Genomic DNA, 24,014 nt, shown 5'->3' with positions numbered 1-24,014 from the left:
GTTCATTATCGTATTCCTAGCACAGTCCCAGGCACATATCAAGCACTCAAAATTTCTGTTGTTCCTGAATGAACAAATGAAGGAATGAAACAATCAAGTTACCTGAAGTGATACCAGCCAGAACACTGAAATTACAGGGCAAAATATATGGTTACGATCTGACAATCAATGGGAAAAAAGTTCTAAACACAAGAGTGAAATCTACCCTTAGCTCCCTTTCCATTTTCTATGTTAATTTTTCTACCTTGCTACTCTCCTCTCTCGTTACTTTCCTTCTCATTCTCACTTACCAAGAGTATAGTTTTTCAAGCAATGCCATTCATTTCTTCTAGTACCAGACCTCCCTCCACCCCCAGCACATTCATGTTTCTGTTTCATGAAGTGGAAAACATAAGAGGCAATGGCGTATTCCATGAGAAGTAAATTGAGAAAATTAAAAACAAAGTATCTAAAACTTGCCACCTAGAAGTAGGTAATCATACACCCTGGTTTTCCCAGAACAGTCCTGGTTTATACCTTGTATTCCAGCACCATTATTCTTTACTTTTTTTTTTTTATAGCATCATTATTAATAGTGCCCCCATTCATTTGGGCTTCCCTCATAGCTGAGTCAGTAAAGAATCTGCCTGCAATGCAGGAGACCTGGGTTCAATCCCTGGGTCGAGAAGATTTCCTGGAGAAGGAAATGGCAATCCATTCCAGTATTCTTGTCCATGGGAAAATCCCATGAACAGAGGAGCCTGGCAGGCTACAGTCCATGGGGTCGCAAGAGTCGGACACTACTTAGCGACTAAACCACCACCACCACCATTCATTTACAAAAGTATCCCAATTTAGACAATAAATTTTATATCACCCTATCCAAAAGTGAAATTAGGAAAGAAATGCTTTAGGAAGATTAGCCCAGATGGATTAGAGTAGAAACAAATAATGGAGGAAGGAAAATGAGTTGGGAATTTAGGGATGCAGCATGGGTGACCATCAGAGGGCCTGCCACTTTCTTGGTGCTGAATGAATGTTTGCTAAATGAATACACAGATGTCTGAGAGAGCAAGACCCTGGTCCAGAATAATGACAGGAGAGAAAATAAGTCCAGCTATTTCCAGGAAACCATATGCATATATATGACTGGATACAGAGGATGACTAAAGGAAAGAACTCTGGATCATCAGATCCAGATCTGAATATTGAGAATGATAATATCACTAAGAAAGATGAGAAGGACTTTCCTGGCAGTCCAGAAGTGAAGATTTCGCCTTTCAATGTAGGGGGTGCGGATTCTAACTCTGGTTGGGGAGCTAAGGTCCCAAATGCTTTGGGACTAAAAACCAGAACATAAACAATAGAAACAATATTGTAACAAATTCAATAAAGACTTTAAAAATGGTTCAAGTCAAAAAAAGAAAAAAAAAAAGAAAGATGAGAATGTGGGGAAACACTTTAGATAAGAGGAAGAAAAAGAGTATGTCAGGAATACAAACTTGAGAATAAGATACAGAAGACAGAGGAAGTCATGAGAATATAAGCTTACTAAAATAGAGGTTTTGGTTAAAGGGCAGGGAGGGAGAAAGAGAAATGTGCAAGGTTGTGCAGTAAGGAAGCTCAGGGTGGTTCTGGAGGACCTGAGGAAAAGGCAAGACTTATCACTACAGTAGGGAGCACTAGTTCAAGGAGAGTTTGATCAAAAGAAAACCTAACTATTTTTCCTCTGCCCAAATAGATGGGAAATTTGCTCAGAAATTCTGGAAGAATTCCCTGACAGTAGAGATGGGGTGTTGGCTAAAGGAGTACAAGGGACAGATAAGATGATAAGGACAGCACATTACTAGGGGTATCCAGGCAACTGAGCAGAAAACTACAACCTTAGGCAACCAGCAAGTGGAACAGGACCAAAGAGGCTCCACAGGTCTCTGACCCACAATGCCTGAGTCTGATGGGTGAGTGTCTTAATCTCAGGAGTACCATTCATTTTAGGCTGTGAGGAACCCACAAAGAGCAAGTTCTATTCCAATAGAGACAGAGATTTTACCTAGTGAGATTGCATTCCTCTAATTCACCAGGATCCTCAGACTTTCAGGTCCTTTTGAGTCACATGTCTTTGGTTACTGATTAGCTACAGTGGAGTGATGAATAAGAGGCAATACCTGAAAATAAATAAATTCAAGAGAAACAGATGAGTGAAATGTAAAAATTGTAAGAAAAAAAAAAAAAGAACTAGAAGGAAATACCTTGATCTCAGAGAGAGAAAGGTCTAGGCCTTACGCATAAAACAAAGGCTGAAAAAAAGCTAATAGATTTGACCATATAAAAATTTCTGCACTTAAAAAAATGCCATAATAAATCTGTAATATTGAGTTGCCTTATACTGTAATTCCTTGTGTGTATGTCTGCATCCCTCCTCTTCACATGTACACTTTAAGCTCTAAGCCTACAGAGAAAAGGGCCCATGATATTCATATGTGTATCCCACACAGTGCCTGGCACAGAGGGCTCAATAAAAGTTTGATTCAAAATACTCAATAAGTTCAGGATGCTAGCCAATTTTATCTGGGTGTACGATGGTGAGAAGTGCACCCTCTACACATGACCACCTCCATCCCTCCACTAGTTCATCCCTTTGGTACTTCATATTGTCTATACTGACAATACTGACATTCTTGGTAGTTCTGTCTCAACAGAGCCATCCAAGGGCTTAAATTCCCTAAGAGACTGACTTCGTCTGACTGTTCAGAGATTCTCAGAATGTCAGATTTGGGAGGAAACTTGCAGACCACCTAGTCTCATAAAAATTTTGAGATGGGGAAACTGGAACTTAGAGGAGAGCTAAGACTCAAGTTAAAGTCTCCTGACACCCAAATTGGAGTTCCACTACATCACCCTTCCTCCATTCCAAAATTCTACTACTCAGGATCTAGAGGGCCTCCTCTCACTACTGTTTTTCTTCAGAAACGCTCCCTTTCAGCCCTGGTCCCCACATTCTCTGGCAGGTAGGATTCCCATTCCCCAAACTAATTAATATCACAATAAAGATCTCACCTGCTGAAGAGAAGAAAATGGTTCACTTTCATGTCTGTGTACAGTTGCCTCACTCCAAAGGATCTCTGCCCAGCACAGATCTTGCCTCATCTCTTCTTTGGGTTTGGTGAAAAAGTTCCTAGTGGGGTCTTGGATCACTGTAAACACATAGAAATGACTGAGTATTCTAAGACCTCAATTGCAAGCAGACACTCAGGGCAATGTCCCATCCCTGGGTCACTTCCCTTCCTACTGAACTGCGAGCAGTAAGGATGATCATTCCCATTTTAAAGATGAGGAAATGAAGTTCCCAGAGATTGAATGACTTTTTGAAGGCTGTATGTATAGTAAGAGATAAGTTTTCTGTGTCCGAAGGAAATCCTCATTCCATCATACCACAGTCACTCCTTTTCAACTGTTCTGTTGATATCATAAGTCTCCATATTCTTCTCTAACTGAAAAATAAATTCGAACTGAGAAATTCTCTGAAATCCAACTTTCCAACAAAAGTTTGCAGAAAAGAGATGAGGGAAACTTTGCTCAGTTAAGTGTCTTTAAAGACAGGAAGAAATAAGGCTAAAGCTAGATGGAATGCTAGAAGGAGAATTTCTTATGATTACCTATCTCTCAGGATCGATAGGACTCAAAAATGGTTTTGTCTTTTTGCCTTCAGATTCCCAGACCGTGCGTCTAACTCTTAAAGCTTGTTCCATTTCTTCCATACCAAAAATATAGTTCTGCCTTGTACACAACTGTAATCCCCAGATCTAATACACTACTAGTTGATGCTAAGTATTTGTTGAATGAATGAATGAATAAGTAACCTTGGGCAAGACTCTGCCCTCCTCTCTGGGTCCGTTTTCTCCCAAGGAACACATCAGGGATTATACTGGTGATCTGAATCAAATACGTAGTGTTGGGGAGGCCTCTGGAGCCTGGGCGGGACTCGGACCGCTATTACCAGGTTGGTCCCATGGCTAGCAGCGGGGATGATACCGTTTAGTCTCTCCTGTCAGCCCAGTCCGAAGTGAGCAGCGTGGGAGAAGACTCAAGACAAAGGGCCAGCGCCGAACGAGGGGAGGGGGGCCCCACAACGACCCCTTGAACTGCCGCGCCTCCGTCTCCGCAGCTGGCAGCGGTGAAGCAGGCCTGGCCCCGGGGTTGTGTGCCCCTCCCGCTCCCAGAACCGGCCCAAACCCCACACCGGCTGCCACATACCCCTCACCAAAAGCTCCCGACCCACGTCTCGGAACAAAGCGGAGAAGGAACTACGTCACTGATGCCCCATTAACTCCCACCCTAAACGTCCGGTCTTTCTAGGCATCGGGAGGTTTCTGCACCTCTGTGCTCGAGAGGTTGGAGTCCTCCAGACCCCTCGCCAGCCCACTGATCTGTGGGAGCCCTGGCCCCGCCTCTCGCCCAGTTTTGTCCTATCATTGGTTGGCAGGGCGAAAGGGCGCAGAGATCCGCCAATGTGCGGAGAGCCCTAGAAGAGGTGGGGCCTGAGGAAGGGACTTACGGCGGGAAGAGGGACCAATCCTTCCTTGAAGTGAGCCTAGCCTTCCTTGAAGTGAGTCTCCCTGAAGTCAAAGCCCGAGCTCTGGCTGCTGAGCAGAAAAGTCATCTTTTCCACACATTCCTCTTTTCAGCCTCAAAGCTACCGTGTACCCGCAGTATGTAAGTGTTGAGTGCCTATTATGTCATTGTTCTAGTCTCGCAGATACTGTAGTGAAGAAAATGAAGCTGCCCCATGAAGCTTAACTTCAAGTCAGAGGAGACAATACATAGAACATAGTAGTGAGTCAGGAGAAAGAAAAGGAGAGAGAGAGAGAAGGGGATAGGTGGCAATGGGACTATGAAAGGGAAGGCAGAGACAGGAAGTGATCAGTTAAGGCAGTGGCTACCCTGATAGATGAAACATCAGGAATCAAAGGCCTTAAAAGAAGAGGGGGTGCACACTTTGGGCCATAAGGGCTGTGGATATCACAAATAACACAGGAGGGTATGGGGACTGAAAAGTGACATGATCTTACCTTTTCTTCCCTCTTGCCACATGTTCAAAGGTTTATAAGCTATCAGCTATAAAAGCAACCAAGAAACCTGTTTCTGTAAGGTCTATGTTTCACTCCGTAACATAATACTTTAAAAGTTTGCTCTGTTGAGAACAGTCTAAGGGTGGACAAGAGTAGAAGTAGAAAGCTGAAGAAGCTACTGAAGTATTCCAGATACGAAATGACGGTGGATGGAGGTGATGAGAAGATACACGTATTTTGAAGACATGTCCAACATGATTTGCTAATGAATTGGATGTTGGTTAAGGATGACTCCATGGTTATTGATCTGAGCAACTAAAATAAGATTGTTTTCTAGAAATAGATTGTAAGAGGAACAGGTTCAGGGAGAGGGATAAAATTATAGTATGGCCTAAACTGTGTTCCCTGCAAATCTCTGTGCTGAGGTCCTTCTAAATCCCAGGACTTCACAATGAGATTTTATTTAGAGACAGAGCCTTTAAACTGATAATAAAGGATAAAAGAGGTCACTGGGGGCACATCCTACTTCAATGCCACTGTGTAAGAACAGGAAATTAGGACATGAACTGAATGTAAAGATAGGAGATGCCCATCTATAAGGCCAGGAGAGAGGCTTGAGAAGAAATCAACTCTGCTGACACCTTGATCTCAAACTTTCTACTCCTTAACTGAAAAATCACGTTTCTGTTGATTAAGCTACCCAGTCTGTGGTACTTCGCTATGGCAGTCCAAGCAAACTTCCTGACTTCCTTCAGAAGCAACATACTTAGTGATGACCCACTCATGACTCAAGAGAGAAAAGGGTGTTCCAGAATCTGGAGATTCAGACCAGGTGGCTTGTCGAAGACTGCTTTGCCCTTGGTATTAATCACAGGCCAGGACATGATAACTTCTTGTATGGAGTAGGAAGGTGGAGCATATCTTTAGCTCTGCCCCAATATAAGATATTTCTAACTCTTACTTTATGCAGAGTATTGCTCAGAGGCCCCCAACAAGATGTGCAACTTCTCTTATTCTTGTAGATTTTGGGGAAATTGTCCAGCTGTTGCTGATTCTACAGTTCAAATATCCCATATATACACTCTCAATGGAAACCTCAGGGAACCCCAAGAAGAGGTGAATTTAGCGTTCCTCTAACAGTTCTCTTTTGAAAGTCTTTAAATGACTCCTTCTCTCTCATTATTTCAGTGCTCCTTGCTGGGACCAATGTTGACCATGGCTAGCACGCACAGCTTAGAGAACACACGTCCGTGGCTTTAACTCTAGCACTACAGCAGCTGCCACCATCACCTTCTTTGTGAATGGCCCCTGGACTAGGGTGCACACCCCTGGACTCCTAGGGGCACCAGCAACATGGTTCCCCATTGAGAGCTTGGGTGTCATCAATTTTTGCTCATCGCAAACACAGCCTGAATACTAACTAGAGGTTTCACTAATATCCTTTTTGTGAAATCATACTGACTTGCCAGGGTCACTACAGGTAGTGTAATTGCATTGTTCTGTTTCCTCCTTGCGTGGGCAGCCACACAGTCTCAAAGATGGGATATAGCATTTTTCAATCTTACCCAACTGGGAATCAAAGTATAATGCACACATGCTGGTGGATGAGTATTTACCTATGCACCCTGTAGCCCTGAACATGCAGCCACTCCTTATTTAGTCTTAGGAGAATGCATGTTGTTCTGTGGTTACTGTATCCATTCATCTCATTGTACTGAAACTTGTGCGACTGTTGGCTCTGTGCCTCTCCATCCACAATCTATATGGCACAAAGTTGGAAAACTGAATATCTTTTAAATACATCATCTATTTACAAGACAATGCAACTGAAACTTGGGGGAGAAGCCTGATATCATAAAATGCCAACTGTATGTACATCTTGAGAAATATTTAAGTCACTGAATTCAGTGACCTGAAAAACATTACATTTTCAGTCAGCTAGAAATTCCTAACCAAGAGTCACTGATCTGAAAAGCATTAGGGACGCCAAATATTTCTTACCGTTTTCATGTAAGGTGTTCCTATGTCTTAAAAGGGAAAATGAATCCATCCTACAGGGCATCCAACTGGGCAAAGTACAACCCATTGGCCTTATGCATATATTAGTGGGAAGACTGTTCTGGTGCAGCAAGGAGTAAATCAGTCTACACTATCTGGGTCAGATACTTGTACCATTAGGTACTTGGAAAAAGCTGATGTCATAATACCTTCCCATTATCCCCCTTGGACAAGTGTTACATAAAGCCACATCAGGCTAGAACACATCCTAATGTTAGGGGTAGGGGGGTTGTTTTTAATTTTCTATACAGAAAGAGCTGCCCTGTGGGTGTTCACAACTTGTCCTTAAACACCTAGAGTATCCTTTGTAGCACTCCAAGAGGTCAACTTAAGAGAAATGTCTTCCAACATGGAATACTCAACAACTTGTCAGCACCCAACATCTCCTGACCTTTCCTACTTAGAAGGAAAATTACCAGGGTTTGAGATGCAGAATATACCTGTAGAATAATTTTTGTGTAAGAGATAAGAGGGTAAATGTCCAGCTCCTAGTATGTTCACCACCACATCTGATCATCTGAACTATCTCCTGGGCATAAATTTTGTCTGATTTTTAAGAATAAATTACAAGCTCTATCACACTGCTGTTATTCTTTACCTGCACTGTGGACTCAGGAATGAAGCAGAACCCATGTGGAATAACTAAAAGCTTTCAACACTTATTCCAGGAATACTATCTTTCAAAAATGTGTAGCAAATAATAGAAGCTCTGAATGAATGGTTTCTTGCCCTTTAAAAAACAGCACAGGTGGACTTTGTGATGTCAAACAAGAAATAAACTATAGCCAACGTTTTCCCACACACAAATAAGCAGGTTTCCTGGAAGCATAAAAAGTCTCTGGTGGATGTTTCATATAACTGAATGTTTTCTCAAACATCTCAGGATACGTTCTTTTCTCAATTTGGAGTTGCCAAGGTAAAATAAAGTCTTGGGGACTGAAGGGTTTTCCATACTCAGTTCTTTTACAATAAAGCTATTTGCAATAGGTAGTGCATGTGGAAAGAGCCTTCACTGGACTCATATAAAAGCCGAACAAAAAAGAAAAAAGGGGGCTCTGGGTGGAAAGTTTTCAACCAGATTAGTAAAATGCTGAGCTGCTCCTTTACTTTACTCCTGCATAGCATACTAGCAATGAAAATTTAGAACTCATCTTCTAGTTCCAGATCTAAACAGATAATTTAATAGCATGCAAATAGCTTATAGAACAATTAAAGGAAAAGTCACTTTCCCTATCTTGGGACAAGTATCAGGACTCAAAATCACTCAGTAATTAAAAAAAAGAGAGAAATGAGGCTAATGAAAAGTCTCTCCAACTTGAGGCAGTGAAAGGACATATGAAAATATATACTCAAGAAAAAGTAGAGTTCAAAAGAAAAACAAAATCAACATGGCAATCACAAAAGAAAAACTGAAAGGAAACCAAAATGTAAAACATTATGGATGAAACAGAGCTCTAACTACATGTACAAAAGAGTAAAAGAACTTTATAGAATACGAAGTGCAACTTTATGCCACTGTCAGTCCAGTAAAAAAGATGACTTCCAGATATGTATCACCAAAATTTACACAGAAGTAGAAACTTAAAGAGGGCAACAACTGAAAAAATTAAAATGCTTCTATAGATTTATGCGTCTCAGGGTGGGGAGGGACAAAAAAAATTTTGTCCCTCTCAATTCCCCTATCCCCCAAAACAGATTGGGCAGAGTTATTTTCGTTGTTCAAAGAATCATTCCCATATTATTCAAATTCTTCCATAGTAATTAAAGAAAAACATTTTGCAAAGCAGGCAAAAACAATAGTAAATTCAATTTAGTTCTGTACTTGAAAAAATCATCAGCAACAAATGGATTTTATCCCAGGAGTACAAGGAAACTGCAATTATTTAGAAACTTAACTCTCCCCAAAATTACAAAAATAAAGGACATTATCTATAAAATTATACAAGTAGATTTTTTTAAAAAAATCATGTAGAACTTAAAAGCCATCATAATGAAAACTCAAAATATAAAATAATAATATAATGTTCTAGGGTACAGTATGTGCCAAGCACTGTTTTAAGTGCCAACACTGTTTTAAGTGCCCTACCCTTATGAACTAATTTTACCCTCACAGTTCTGGGGTAGCTCCATTTCATACAAGGGAGAGCTAGACACAAGGAAACTAAATGACTTACTGAGGATCACCTATCTAAGAAAGTGGAAGAGTCAGGATTTGAACCTACAATACCAGGCACAAAAATCTATGCTCATGGGACTTACCTGGTGGTCCACTGGTTAAGACTCAGTGCTTCAAATGCAGGGGACACACATTCGATACCTGGCTGCAGAACTAAGGTTCTACATCTTGTGCTGTGGCCAAAAAAAAATCTATGCACTTAACTACTACATTATATCACTGCTTCTAAAAATAAGAATAGAAGGAAACTTCCTAAACCCAATAGAAAATTTATCAGAAACCAACAACGAAGTAGCAGTAATGAGACTTCCAGAGGTATATGCAGAAATTGATGAGGGCTTTTTACATGATATTCTATGAAGATATACAATCTATATTTAGAAGCTTCTAGTCTGGTGGGAGGCCGGAGGGAGAGAAGATTGTGCCCAATTTAAGAATGGTTCAGTTAGAAAGCTGAGTTTTAAAAAGGTATTTATTAAATTACTACCATAAGAAAATCATTATCTATGTACTTAAATACTATATCCAACCTCAAAGAGTCTATATGTTGTCATCAACATACACACATATACAGCAGGTTGAGAATAATTTACAAGGTCATTTAACAACAGTTGTACACACACCACCAGCTAACTCAACGTACTGAAGTCCAATGAATAGAAGTTTAACATGAATGGAGAAGTATTTGAAGAGAGTCTTTCAAGATGAGTTGGATCTGGCAGGTTCTGAGGGACACAGATTAGCAAAGGAAATGAAAAAAAGACTTTCTAGACAGGGAACATAAGTGGTGAGGGACCATATTAGAGTAGGAGTTTAAAAAGTAGATAAAGAGGTGAAAAAAATAGTACATAAAGAGGGCCATAGCTAAGAGAAAGAGTGAATCAGTATCTTGGAGAATGACTTTATGTAAATCGTAAAAGGGAGGAAATGAAACGGAAAAAGGAAATATCTCTGTCCTAGAGAAACAAACATTCTGATTTTGGGATGAATAACTAAGAAATGAGATAGATTTTTAAACAGTAGTTGGGAAGGACTGCACCATTATTCCCTCTCCTACCTCCGTGATTGGCAGACAACCTTAGGGATGGTCCACTTTGATTAGTGGTTGAAAGCAGAGAACAGAGTGAACATACTCATTATATAGAAACCTTAACCAAAGTTCCTTGCCGTCTTAGAGAATTATGTCTTAAGAAACAGATCGAGCCAGACCTGAGTGCTTCTCTCCAGTATGAGTTCGCTGGTGGTGATTGAAAGTAGAACGTTGACTGAAGGCTTTCCCACACTCAATACATTCATAGGGTTTCTCTCCAGTATGAACTCTCTGGTGTACAATGAGCTGTGAACTGTCACTAAAAGCTTTCTCACAATCTTTGCATTTATAGGGTTTTTCCCCAGTATGGGTTCTCTGATGTACCATAAGACTGGAGCTATAACTGAAGACCTTTCCACATTCATTACATTCATAAGGTTTTTCACCAGTATGTATTCTCTGATGAATAATAAGGTGTGAATTTTGATTAAAGGATTTTCCACACTCTTTGCATTTATATGGCTTTTCACCGGTGTGAAGTCGCTGATGTCGAATGAGACATTTACTCAGACTGAATGCCTTACCACACTCATTACATTCAAAAGGTTTTTCTCCAGTATGAATTCGCTCATGGTCAACAAGTTGAGAGTTCTGATTGAAGGCTTTCCCACACTCACTGCATTTGTATGGTTTTTCCCCAGTGTGGAGGCTCTGATGTCGAATAAGACATTTACTCCGACTGAAGGCCTTACCACATTCATTACACTCATAAGGCTTCTCCCCAGTGTGGATTCTCTGATGGTCAATAAGATTTCTGTTAGAACAGAAAGCTTTCCCGCATTCATCACACTTGTAAGGTTTCTTACCAGTGTGAAGTACCTGATGGCGGATAAGGCTTTTATTCCGAATGAAGGTCTCCCCACACTCGTTGCATTCATATGGCTTCTCCCCACTATGAGTTCTCTGGTGGTCAATGAGTTGGGAACTCTGGGTGAAAGCTTTTGCACATTCATTACATTTATATGGTTTCTCCCCATAATGGAGTCTCTGGTGTTGAATGAGATGGGAGCTGTGGCGATAGGTCTTTCCACAATCACTGCATTCATAAGGTTTTTCCCCTGTATGGATTCTGAGGTGGACAATGAGTTGAGAGGTCTGCCTGAAGGTCTTGCCACACTCAGTACACTCATATGGTTTCTCTCCAGTATGGATTCTCTGATGCCCAATGAGGTGTGAACTCCGATTAAAAGCTTTACCACATTCATCACAGTGATACAATTTCTGTCCCTTCAGAACTCCCTGATGTTCTGAGAGACTAGAGGACAGATCTGGATGTCCCCCAAGTTCTTTATACTCATCATACTGATCCTCTGTGGCTTTCTTTTTATCCTCCTGTGTTATCTCTAAGAAATCCCTTTCCAGTCTGGTTCCCTCTTCATCTGAAGGTTGAACCTCTAGACTCTCCCAAGCCTCTTCACTGGCAGTTCCAGCTTCTGGTCCTGCAGGAATCACCCCACAGCACACCCCCAAGGTCCTGTCGGAGGACTTCAACTCTTCAGAGATGTCCTGCTTTGGAGGCAACTGTGAATGCACCATTCTGTTCTCATTTGCTGCCAAGTCAGAAGAAAACAACTGTCATTCACTTCTTGTCCTATTGGGGAAACGGAACTATTAGGAGCCTACGCAGCTAACAAAAAATTCACACTGAGGGTAAGGAATGAGGACACACATTGAGAACAGGAAAAAAACAGGAAATGGCTCAAATTTTTCTTCAAGGACAGAAAAACAAAGAGGGGAAGTCGGACCATAGAGGAGGGAGGAAGCAGAGCTATCGGAATAGAGGCATGTGGAGCCAGCACAGCCAGGGGGGTAGGCCAATTGAAAGGCAAGAAATCAGACTGTAAAGCACAGTGTGATCTCCCAGAAGCCACTTAGATGTGGTATTTCCTTAGTAAAACGATGAACTCTCGGGTCCACTTCAACCATGATACTTATGGCTCCACAGTTCACAGTAAAGATGTTGAGGAGAGTGGTGGCAAATACATTAAACCAAATATAAGAAATGATGTGGGCAAACATGACAGTTGAAGGGAAATGTATATTACAAGGGTATGATCAGGAAAAAAGTGTACAAAAAAGGAGTGATTCTGGAGTAACAGGTCAGGGACAAGGTGTGGAGAAGCCACACGTAGAGAAACACTGAGGAAAAGTGTTAAGAGGAGAGCAGAGCTCTAAAACTGGGGACCTCTGAGTCCCTGGGACACTGGACTGGTAGGTGCAGTACTACACATAAAATTAATAATGGCATCAATAACTTGAAATATAAATCAAACATGTCTTTGGTATCTTGATAATCAGGGATCATGGGAAAATAAACAATAAATATTTGCTTTTAAATTTTAGGATTTTTTAATATAATAGCTGGAAGAAGGCAGAGCAATCATGGTTATAGTTTAATACAAAAAATGTTGGTTCCTTTCACTCACATTGACATCAGGGCTATAAATCTTTAAGTTCTTTAGTGTATACAAGTTACAGATGTCTGAATCCCTGACTTCTAAGTCCACTCTCTTCAGAGTAGGCTACTATCTCAGACCTGTCCACCCCAGAACCTCCCCTGACAACAGCTACTTCCTGGAAGCAGCTGTGCCCCATTATTTCTGAAGGGGAACCCGAGGCAAACATGCTTTATGCCAAGCAACTCAGCTCATCCCAGGACGGACAACAGGTGACTGGACCACAACCAAACACCAGACCCAAGTATAGCTTATCTGTAGAGTAGTCACCAGCTCCAGGTAGTCTGGAACAAAGTTCTGCTCAAACAAAGATGATATTTAATTATGAACTGAGAGTAGGAAACGAAGGAAATTAGAAGTAGGAGCTCAAGCTGAAATGATCTATGGAGAAAAAAATCCATCAGGAGCCACAGCAACCAGAACATATGAGGAAACAGAAAGGCTAATTAAGGAGCTCAGAGAAAGGAAAAACATTCAGAGTGAAGAGAATGGGTATCAGTGACAACTGTCATCAGATACATGGGGTGCTGCTATCTGAAGATAATGGCATGAAAACCCTTTCACTTCTGCTGCGAGGCTCCTAGGCTCCCACAAGGCTTTCTTTCCCAAAGTCTGGTCTAGTTGGCCAGTCTGCTCAGAGTTTCCATTCCTTCAGCCTTATTGTAAGTAACTTAGCTCATGACTGACAGTAATTGAGTGGCTCTCTATCCCATCCAAATACAAATTCTAATTAAACCAGCCCAGCTTAATTAATAAGGAAGTAAAGAGAATGTTAATAATAATTATAGTGGGTGTTGATGTAGAGAAATTCATTTTATTATTCTCCCCACTTTGTCTCTTTATATTTTCATAATTTAAAAGAATAAGAACATAGCAAAGAGGGCCGACTCTAAATTACTGGGGAGCAGAGTCATTACCCAATGGGCCCAAGCTGTGGCAGTTTTCCAGCATGATGCTCTGGTACAGGGCTCTCTGGCTGAGTGCTGCACCTTTCCACTTCTGAGTATAGTTCACAGACAGGAACTCCAACTCTGCAGCCTCCTGGAATGACAAGCTTTTACTGCTCAGGGACATTCCCAGCCTAAAGGGCCAAGTCATCAGGGTTACCAAGAGCACAGGTGGCCAAAGGGGTGGGGAGACAGAGGGAAGCTAGGAGGACACATTAATAAAAGGACAAGTTCAAGGTAAGATACAGTCCATGAACTCAGTGGACAGGACCAGCCCCAGGGGAAGCAGTTAGGTGGGGAAGCCACAGGAGCAGGCTCAGAATGGGCCAGAGCCCCGGAGATGAGGTCGTGCTACTCCTAGGTCACAGACTTGGAACTCAGGAAGCTCACCTGGGGCCTGACCATCCGAAGCACAGTTGCCACTGCTTGGTCTCCTAAGTTCCCCACTTGGGGAAAGGCAGGCACCAGGGAAGCACCCTGAGCTGAGGGAGGAAAGAAATCTCTGAGTGGGACCAGCCCTGCTCTTGTCTCAGTAAGGAGGTCTGTATCCCAGTAAATGGATTCAAGAGAACCCAGGCAGCTCCACATACACGGACCCTCACACCTGCTCCATAAAGGTGTTATCCATGTAAGCTGTGAACTTTCCCTGGAGATGCAGAAGGTCCCTGGTCAGAGCTGCCAGCTCCTTCCAGCCCTCTCTCTGCCATGCTAGGTAGGAAGCTACACTTCTGACCACCTTCTCTCCTCCATGGCTTCCCCAGCAGCAGCCTGCTTGCCCTCCCCCTACCTATCTGCTCCTTACACTGTGGGGCCTCTTTCTTCATTTGCCCATTCCTCAAGGATGCTGCAGGCACTGAGGCCTCAGAGTGCCCCTCTTCCCTCTGTCAGAGATCTTACGGCTCCCATTTTCTAATGCTGCTCTGAAGTTCTCTGTTCTCTGAGACCCCTACCACAAGCCTCCAGCTGCCTATCTGGACATTTCATTTGGGTGTCCCACAAGACCTCAAGTTCACTGTTTAAAATGCATGCTTCCTTCTTCCTTTACTGACTTCCCAAGTTTGCTCAGTGATTCCAAACATCATCTAAAACCCACTAATCCCCCTCCTTTCCATGGTCTCATGGATTTTTCCTTCAAATGTGTGTCACATGTATCACTTTTCATTCCACCCAAACCAGCTCAGGCAATTACTTCTGTTCTGTGATACTAGCCTCCTCCTAAGGCTCCCAGACACTGGGCTCCTCACTCACAGTGCTCATGTGCCACATGATCCTTCTGGAATATTGTTTTCTAACACTTCACCTACCCCACAAATCTTCCCAGGCTCCACCCAAAGGCCCTACACAAGCAGAACCCAGGATCCCAGATAAGTCCCTCCTGACCATACCTCAATGCAGTCCAAGGAACTCCCAACTTAGCGAGCCTTTGCTTTACACTCTGCTCTGGCACTGACCACCTTTCTCCCCCCTTCTAATCCCTTCCCCGCTTTTCACTGTTCAGTCCCTCTGCCACGAAACATCCTCCAGCCCCTTCAACCCACAATGATTTCGCTTACTGTTTACAATGCCCCCATGGCTCATCTGTGACACCCTCAAATGCCTAGGGACTGATATCACTTACTCAGTAGTATCTTATGAGGTTGCCCCTTCTTGCACTTGCCCCTCTGGCAACTAGACAACAAGCTCTTTATAAGTATCGATGGTGTAGTACATCTCTCTGGTCCTCAACAGTGTCTTTGCATGAGAGGTGCTTGATAAAAATGCACTAAATACATAAATGATTGGAGAATAAGCAAAAGGAATGAAGTCACCAAGGAAGAAAGACACAGGGCAGGGTGATAAGGGGCCAATGGGGTGGGAGATGGGAGATGAAGGAAAGGAAGACTCCAAAGGAGAGAAAGGAAGAATGACTGAAGGCCAGAGCCAGGGAGGTGAGTACCAGAGTGCCCACTAGAGAGGTGGTGGTGGGCCCCAGGATCACGAAGAGGCTCCAGGTGAGCTCCAGGGGCTGAACCTTCACTGTGGGGTGAGGTAGGAGATTCCTGTGTTGCACCCAAGGCTGTCTTCTCTTCAGAATGCATCTCCTGTTCCCGCCCTGGAGCTGAAACCTAGAGACAAGGAAATAAAATTGGGTCCAAAACAGCATTCATGAAGGTACAGAATCCAAGACCTCTAGGAAGCATCCCCAAGAGAGGAAGCCAGGAAAAGAAGAGCCAGAGGGTCCTTCTAGCCCTACCAGGTTAGCCAAGTGGGAGAATACTGTCCAAGCTGGATCTACAGCTTGCAGTCCTACTTGCCATCCCTCTGTTGCCCCTCTTGGCAGGAGCTTCAGGATCAGATTATAGAACTATCTCCACTCTGGGCCAGTGCTTCAGACACACATGTGCTCATGAAGAATCACCTAGAAAAAGGAGTCAGGACAGTAACCCTGTATGCTCCCAAGGGCCTTAACCTACAGAACAGATCAATCAGAAGTACCAAGGAAGTAAAAACTGATAGGTGTGTGTACCTGTATGTGCACGAATTATGCTACCAAGGTTGACACCTGGAGCAGTATCCCAATACAGCAGCTGGCAAATCTTAGCTTTTCCAACTTCTCTCAGCAAAAGTATCTCGTCTTCAGAGAGACCATCCCAGACCATGCTGACAAAGCAAGGATAGTCATTCTCTCTCTCAAATAACCTGATAATATTTTCTATGGTACATATTAATTTTTAATTGCCTATTTATTACTTTATTGTCTATTTCTCTGCCAGTGAAATATAAGCTTTCTGGGGGAGGAACTCTGTCTTGATCAGGCGTTCCTAGAACAATGCTTAGCCCAATGGTGACATTATGCTGAAACTTTCTCTCAATATTTTGCCGTCGTCCCCTTCTCCTCCCACCTTCCTTCTTTCCCAGCATCAGGGTTTTTTCTAGTGAGTCAGTTCTTCGCATCAGGTGGCCAAAGTATTGGGAATTTCAGCTTCAGCATCAGTCCTTCCAGTGAATATTCAGGGCTGATTTCCTTTATGATGGACTGATTGGATCTCCTTGCTATCCTTGGGAGACTCAAGAGTCTTCTTCAACACCACAATTCAAAAGCATCAATTCTTCAGTACTCAGCTTTCTTTATAGTGCAACTCTCACATCCATACATAACTACTGGAAAAACCATAGCTTTGACTAGACGGACCTTAGCTGGCAGAGTAATATCTCTGCTTTTTAATATGCTGTCTAGGGAAAACTCAACATTCAGAAAACTACAATCATGGTATCCAGTCCCATCACTTCATGGCAAATAGATGGGGAAACAATGGAAACAGTGAGAGACTTTATTTTTTTGGGCTCCAAAATCACTGCAGATGGTGACTGCAGCCATGAAATTAAAAGACGCTTGCACCTTGGAAGGAAAGTTATGATCAACCTAGGCAGCATATTAAAAAGTAGAGGCAAAATAAAATAAAATAAAATAAAAATAAATAAAAAGCGGAGGCATTACTTTGACAACAAAGGTCTGTCTAATCAAAGCTTTGGTTTTTCCAGTAGTCAAGTATGGAAGTGAGAGCTGCACTATAAAGAAAGCTAAGCCAAAGAATTCATGCTTTTGAACTGTGGTGTTGGAGAAGAGTCTTGAGAGTCCCTTGGACTGCAAGGAGATCCAACCAGTCCATCCTAAAGGAAATCAGTCCTGAATATTCATTGGAAGGATTGATGTTGAAGCTGAAACTCCAATACTTTGGCCACCTGATTCGAAGAACTGACTCACTAGAAAAAACCCTGATGCTGGGAAAGAAGGAAGGTGGGAGGAGAAGGGGATGACAGAGGATGAGATGAGATGGTTGGAAGGCATCACTGACTCAATGAACATGAGTTTGAGCAAGCTCTGGGAATTGGTGATGGACAGGGAAACCTGGTGTGCTACAATCCATGGGGTTGCAAAGAGTCGGACACAACTGAGCGACTGAACTGACTGACTGACCTGTAAACTTGGTTTTTAGGAACTTCTGTGACGGTCAAGAATCTGCCTTGCAATGCAGGGAACACGGGTTTGATCCCTGCTCTCTGAGAAGATTCCACATGTCTTGGAGTAAATAAGCCCGTGTGCCACAACTATTGAGCCTGCATGCCTAGAGCTCATGCTCTGCAACAAAACAAGTCACTGCAATGAAAAGCCCATGCACTGCAAGTAGAGTGGCCTCTGCTCACCACAACTAGAGAAAGCCTGCAAGCAGCAACAAAGATCCAGCGCAGCCAAAATTAAAAAAAAAACAAAACAAAAACTTGGTTTTCAGTATGTACTACCTCTCTCCAAAAACTTATGTAAGAAGTCAAACAGGAAAAAAAATAATAATTAAAAAAAAAAGTCAAATAGGATCAGTTAACACCAGTCTTTAGAGACCTTGAGACTATCTCAGTACAGACCTTTCATTTCTAAGCCTTGCTTGTTGTCATCAAACCAGTTCCTCATAATCTCATGGTTACTACTTTTACCAGCATTTGGCGCAGAAAACGTAAAATATCTAAATAAATCACATTTTTAAAAACCTGAAATATAGTTGATTCGCAATGCCATGTTAGTTTCAGGTGTACAGCAAAGTAATTCAGTTATACATATTACACACATTCACTCTCAAATTCTTTTCTCATTTAGGTTATTACAGAATACTGAGTAGAGCTCCTTGTGCTATATAGTAGGTCTTTGTTGGTTATCTTAAATCATATTTATAAGCTCACTCATTCTGGCAGGTACATAGTACAGCATAAGCTGAGAATAACTTCTTCAACAAAGTACACTGGATTTGCCCTCTTGGGTTACATCTGCTGAGAAGTGAGGGGGCTCTCTCCTTCAGTGTGTATCTCTCCAATGAAATGGTAGGTCCAAGAGGTTCCTTGGGGCCTGTGGTTCCCCATCTCTCCACTGGATGGTTCTTATCAATGGGACTTAGCACTCTTAAACACAGCAGCTGTGGGTACTGGCAGAAAACAGAACTTAACTGCACTGTGATAACACAACCTTGTAACTCACTGATAATTAAATCCTGATAAAGTTCCTATTCATTCCCTAGGACTCAGAGGGGTCCTTTTCTCGCAGGCCATGAAAACCCCATTCCAATTTTCATCCCGATAGCATTCCACAGCAACACATTAAGGGAAAGGCAGTGGCTTAGAATATAGGAACTGGAAAATCCTGGTCCCAAACACATGGACAAAGGGAATGTTTAAAGAGTCAGACACCACTGAGCAATTAACACAAACACACACAATATCTCTGTCACCTTACACACACTAGCTCTGTCATCTTAGATAAGCCAATTAACCTCCCTGTACTTGCATCGCTTGTCAAATGGAGATGATCACTATTTGTGCTACTATTTGGAAGCCTGCTAGGAACACAAATTAAAACAGATATAAGGCATTTTGTAAACTGCATGATTCTGCAATCCAGCAGGGATGTCCCTACAACCCTCTCTGGCCCCAGTGTGCACACATGCACATGCTCACTCACCCCTGCTCATCAAAATGACATCCTGTCATCTCCTCCTGGAAAACTTGCATGAAAAAGCCTCTGTGGTTTTTTTTTTTCCATTTAGTCAAAAAAACACTTTCTGAGTTAAGGCTAAGTGAGATAGCCCTGTTCTCATGTTTTCATGTCGAAAGAACATAAACTGACAACAGCGGCAGAGTAAGAAATGGAGTCCAAAGATCTCACTTCTAGGTTAGAGCCCCATTAGTGTTCAGTGGCCCTGTCAACTGTTAGTCATTCCTTGGGTTTGTGACTCAGTCACCCTTTTTCTGAGGTTCCCTGGATAAAAGACAGTATTTTTTTAAATTAAAAAATTATTATTTATCTGGCTGCATGAGGCATCTTTTAGTCGTGACATGTAAATTCTTAGTTACGGCATGTGGGATCTATTTCCCTGTTCAGGGAACCTGAACCTGGGCCCCCTGCATTGGAAGCATGGTATCTAAACCTCTAGATGACCAGGGAAGTCCCAAGTGACAGTTTTAATGGAGGGGACATTCTCTTATGCTTAAGCAAAAGCCAGAAGATAGGGAAATCTTCTTTCTACACTCCTCACTAAATGGCACTCTAAACACTTCCACAACCACTTGTCCTTGACTATGGCTGGGCCAAGTTGCCCTCTAGACTCCGCTGATAATTAACTTATTCTTGTGTTTACTTGTTTATGGGCTTCCCTGGTGGCTCAGATGGTAAAGAATCCACCTGCAATGCAGGAGACCTGAGTTCGATCCCTGGGTCGGGAAGATCCCCTGGAGAAGAGAACGGAAACCCACTTCGGTATTCTTGCCTGGATAATTTCAAGGACAGAGAAGTCTGGTGGGCTACAGTCCATGGGGACGCAAAGAGATTAACACAACCGAGCGACTTTCACGTACTTGTATACCCAAGGAAATAATGATTGAACAATGGATTTGATACTGTCAAAGCATTTAGACTTTTGGAAAAAGATCTAACCCTAGGACTCTAATCAACTGGAATTGATTTTCTAGGCCCAGACAAATAATCGTCTTTGAAAAAGCACTGAATAGAATGCTGCACTGGGTACCTGGGAAATTTCACATACTGGTTTTCCCTGATAAAGCACAAAGGAGGAAATGTAGAGGGACCCTAATCCATCCTGCTCAATTACAAGAGAAGCAACTGAAGACTCATCAGGAAGAACTGATTATCCACAGTGTGACTGTCTACACATGCACTGGGTTGACTAAAAAGTTCATCTGGGTTTTTCCATAACATCTTATGGTAAAACCCAAGCAAACTTTTTTGGCCAACCCAGTATATAATTTCCTACTGGCTTCGTTTCTCTGGCTGAATTCTGACTGATACACATGGTCACTGAGCTAGTTAGCTCTATGATCCTAGGAGTCAGCGCTCACACTGTTATGACACTGGTGACTTCTCCAAGTTTTCCTTTCATTTGCATTACCTTGACTTAAAACTTGAAAGAATTCTAGGAAATAGGGAAAATCAAAATTAGAATTAAAGAAGCAGAAAGATGCCGGTTGGGTTTGGAAAGCTACAAAGGAAAAAAAAATGATGCTGAAACCCAGACCTGTCACATCTCATAAGGAACCTGAGAGGCAGGAAAAGAGCCCATTAACTCTGAGAAGTCCAAGGAAGTAATGAGAAACTTCTCAAATGAGGGATCATGTTATCAGCACATCTTCAGGGCTACTTCTCCCTGACATGCTTCCCTATTCTAACCAGTGTGCAGATCCTGTGTGTCAGGAGCACTGTGTGGTGATCCAGGCTTAAGCTAGGTTTACAACACAGTATTTCACAAAGCAATTCACAGAACTTGGCTGGGCCCTGCAATTTAAGGCTGGGAGCACAAAACTCTCTGTTAAAAAAAAAAAAGGCGGGGGGGGGGGGGGGGCACGGGCTCAGGAATCCTAACAGGAAACCAGTTTAGAGACTATGGAATGGAGAACACCTATTCCTAGGCTACCCCAAGCAGTAGAGAACAGTTTCAGATGCCAACCTAGATTCAGTTGCTCACCTCTCCTGGTCCACTGACGTGTCTCTGGAAGTCCTCCACCACAGCCACAGCCTCCTCACCACTCTCCGGGTGATGCATCTGCACCCAGGTCCGGAGTTCCCCAGGCAGGATGCTCAGGAATTGCTCTAGCACCAGCAGCTCCAGGATCTGCTCCTTGGTGTGCACCTCTGGCATCAACCACCAGCGGCATAGCTCCCGGAGCCGGCTCAGTGCCTCCTGTGGCCCAGACATCTCGTGATAACATAACTGCCTAAAGTGGAGCCGGAAAATTTCACAGACGGGAAGGTGATTCTTCTGGAGACTGCAGCCGTGCCCCCAGGTCTGGCTCCCTGGCTCCTGTTTCACGGTCAGGCAGCCGTCCTGTCTCGGGAGAACAGCACCCCTGGGAAAGAGGCCTGAAGTTCCCCTGCCTTGGGTAGCCATTGTGACACCAAAGAGAAGCTTGTTGCAGCTGTGGTTTATGTCCAATTAAAATGATGGTCTGTAATTCAGGTCTCAGAAGCTATTGTTAGATTTGAGGATATAGGGTGATGGGCATGTCACCTACAGAAACATCAAGAAAGAAATCAGATTCCTTAGAGCGTTCAGCCTTAGGCTGGTGACAGACCCTCTAGTTAAAAGGCAAACCTTCATGGGGGGAAAAAAGAGCACAACCAAGGCAAACTCTCTAAGCATCTCTCCAAGTGACTTCCTTTTTTAAAGTTTCAGTGGTTTCCATCACCTAACTACAGGCAAGATTGAGGGCAGGAGGAGAAGGGGACTACAGAGGATGAGATGGTTGGATGGCATCACCGACTCAATGGACATGGGATTGGGTGGACTCCAGGAGTTGGTGATGGACAGGGAGGCCCAGTGGTTCATGGGGTTGCAAAGAGTTGGACATGACTGAGCGACTGAACTGAACTGAACTACAGGGTAAAACCTAAATTCTATGCCCAGCATTCACAACCTAGTCTCAGGCCTCTGTTCCGGCCACCCAACCTACCACTTTCCCCAGGTACCCAAACTGAAATACTGCAATGATCTCCAAATGTGAGATGTGCAGGATAACCCAAAAGGTGTATTTAAAAAATAGTAAGCTGTTATTTAACTATTTAGTAGCTGTGTTACAATGTGCCTTGTAGAACAGTACATTTTTTTTATTTACAAATAAATCTATGTTGGAAATGCTTGCTCAAAAGATTTCTACTCTTCTCTTTTGTGATAGAGATAACCACAAAGAAATGTAGGGACTAAAGCTCTAGAAACACAGCTATAACACATACTGTCTCTTTGGATTTTTCTTCTTCTGAAACTTTTGACAAACACCTATTCCTCTGGCATGATCCATATCAAATGACATTTTCTCCTAAAGGCATTCCTGATTGCCTCATCCAGGAAGGAGATCTCGGAGCCTCCCTTTCTGTATTTCTAACACACTGTATTTTAACTATTTTATCTATAACTCACCACTCACACTCCCCAAACTGCTGGATGGCCACAAAAGGAAAGGAACACAATGGAGTCAGAAATATCAGACCCTTTTCCACTCATCCCACCTCCCCTAGCAAGCTTCACTGATCTCTCCAGGCGTTAAGTGTGACGACTGCCTCAGTGAACCCACAGTACCTTTTTCATTCACACCTCTGCTAGAACACTTTTTACACTGTGTTTATGACTTACACCGCTGCCTCCTCCACTTTCTGGGAGGATTCAAAGGGCAGAGCTGATTCCCTGTCATCTTTGTACATGTGCGTGTACTTGGGATACTGAGGCACACATCCGGGAAACGAATGAATGATACTGAAGTTGGGGGTGGGGAGACTTTTATCAGTTTACATATTATAAAGTTCAGAAAATCAGCACCGTGGTGTTAATTAGGGCATCTGTGCTACACTTTCAAAGTCACCATGCATCTTGGTAACCTGAGTAAACTAACTCTCTCCAGGCCTCGACTTCTTTAAAAATAAGACAGACGTAAAAACCTGTGACTCTGCTCTGAGATCCCACACACAAAGAAAGTTAAGGCCACTTTCCTACTTCCCTTACAGCTCCGAACGTTCAACCTCTTATCAGGACTTTTACGTCTCCTTCATAAAAGTCATACTTCACGTTTAAAATTCCGACTAGGTCTGACCCACTTCTGATGCTTCGTACTGTTGTTTCCCGGCGCAAGGCTGGGAAAACGTCTAACTACATGCGCGTTCAACCAGGCTTATGCTGCGCCGCTCACCTGGCCACGTCTGCCCTGCTCATCGCTGTGCCCGCAGGTGCCGGGCTCTGTGCCAGGCACAGCTGGTCGGGGCACTGGGACAAAGAGGCTGCTCTACATCTGGCGCCTTCTGAGCGTCATCGGGACCGTGCTGCCGACCACGGGGGAGAAGAGGGTCGGGCCGCCGTCGCCAAACTGGGAAGTGGGCGGCCGCAGTTCCGGCCGAGCAGCCCCAGCCCAGCGGCCCTGGCCCTGGTAACACTTCCCTCCCCGTCCCAGGCCCGCTCACCGGGGCACCGCGGCGGCGACCCCAGAGCGCCTGACACCGCAGTGGCCAGCAGAAGCGACAACAATGGCCGAGCCGGAAGCAAGAGACGCGCCACTTCCGGTCCCCCCCCCCAGCCCTGCAGGATCCCGGAAGTCTCCATAGAAGGTGGGCACGCGCGCCCCCTCAGCCAGAGAGCTGGTTGCACCTTGGTGCAGGAACCACCCACAGCGACGGGGGCGGGGGTGAGGCCGGGGTCTCAACTGAGGCGTTAGTAGGCT

The 24,014-nt window shown here is 43.4% G+C and overlaps 1 protein-coding gene and 1 long non-coding RNA gene across 4 annotated transcripts in view; one reads left to right on the top strand and one right to left on the bottom strand.

The window, feature by feature from the left end:
• Positions 1-23,578, bottom strand: part of ZNF197 (zinc finger protein 197) — a 54,864-nt gene extending 31,286 nt beyond the window's left edge. The window contains exons 1-7 of one of the 3 annotated variants that reach the window (XR_011483636.1): positions 23,490-23,578; positions 21,278-21,820; positions 15,712-15,880; positions 14,166-14,257; positions 13,746-13,869; positions 3,037-3,173; positions 2,030-2,144 (exon numbers count right to left, since the gene is read on the bottom strand). Coding sequence is in view for 1 of the 3 variants with exons in the window: in XM_070455548.1 (XP_070311649.1) it covers positions 10,492-11,922; positions 13,746-13,869; positions 14,166-14,257; positions 15,712-15,880; positions 21,278-21,700 (2,239 nt within the window). In the remaining 2 variants the exon portion in view is untranslated. Of the gene's footprint in view, positions 1-2,029; positions 2,145-3,036; positions 3,174-10,491; positions 11,923-13,745; positions 13,870-14,165; positions 14,258-15,711; positions 15,881-21,277; positions 21,821-23,489 lie in introns of those variants that run through there. The other 2 variants (XM_070455548.1, XM_070455546.1) reach the window with 2 other exon arrangements.
• On the top strand, positions 4,149-7,682 carry LOC139031221 (uncharacterized). The gene is made up of 3 exons (XR_011483640.1): positions 4,149-4,692; positions 6,071-6,164; positions 6,237-7,682. It is a non-coding gene; the product is annotated as an uncharacterized lncRNA (long non-coding RNA).
• Positions 23,579-24,014: the final 436 nt, after the last annotated feature.

Source organism: Odocoileus virginianus, chromosome 26 (genome assembly GCF_023699985.2).
Source record: "Odocoileus virginianus isolate 20LAN1187 ecotype Illinois chromosome 26, Ovbor_1.2, whole genome shotgun sequence".
Taxonomy (NCBI): Eukaryota; Metazoa; Chordata; class Mammalia; order Artiodactyla; family Cervidae; genus Odocoileus; species Odocoileus virginianus.
The sequence above is the reverse complement of the archived record's forward strand: the minus strand, read 5'-3'. Positions and strand labels throughout refer to the sequence as shown.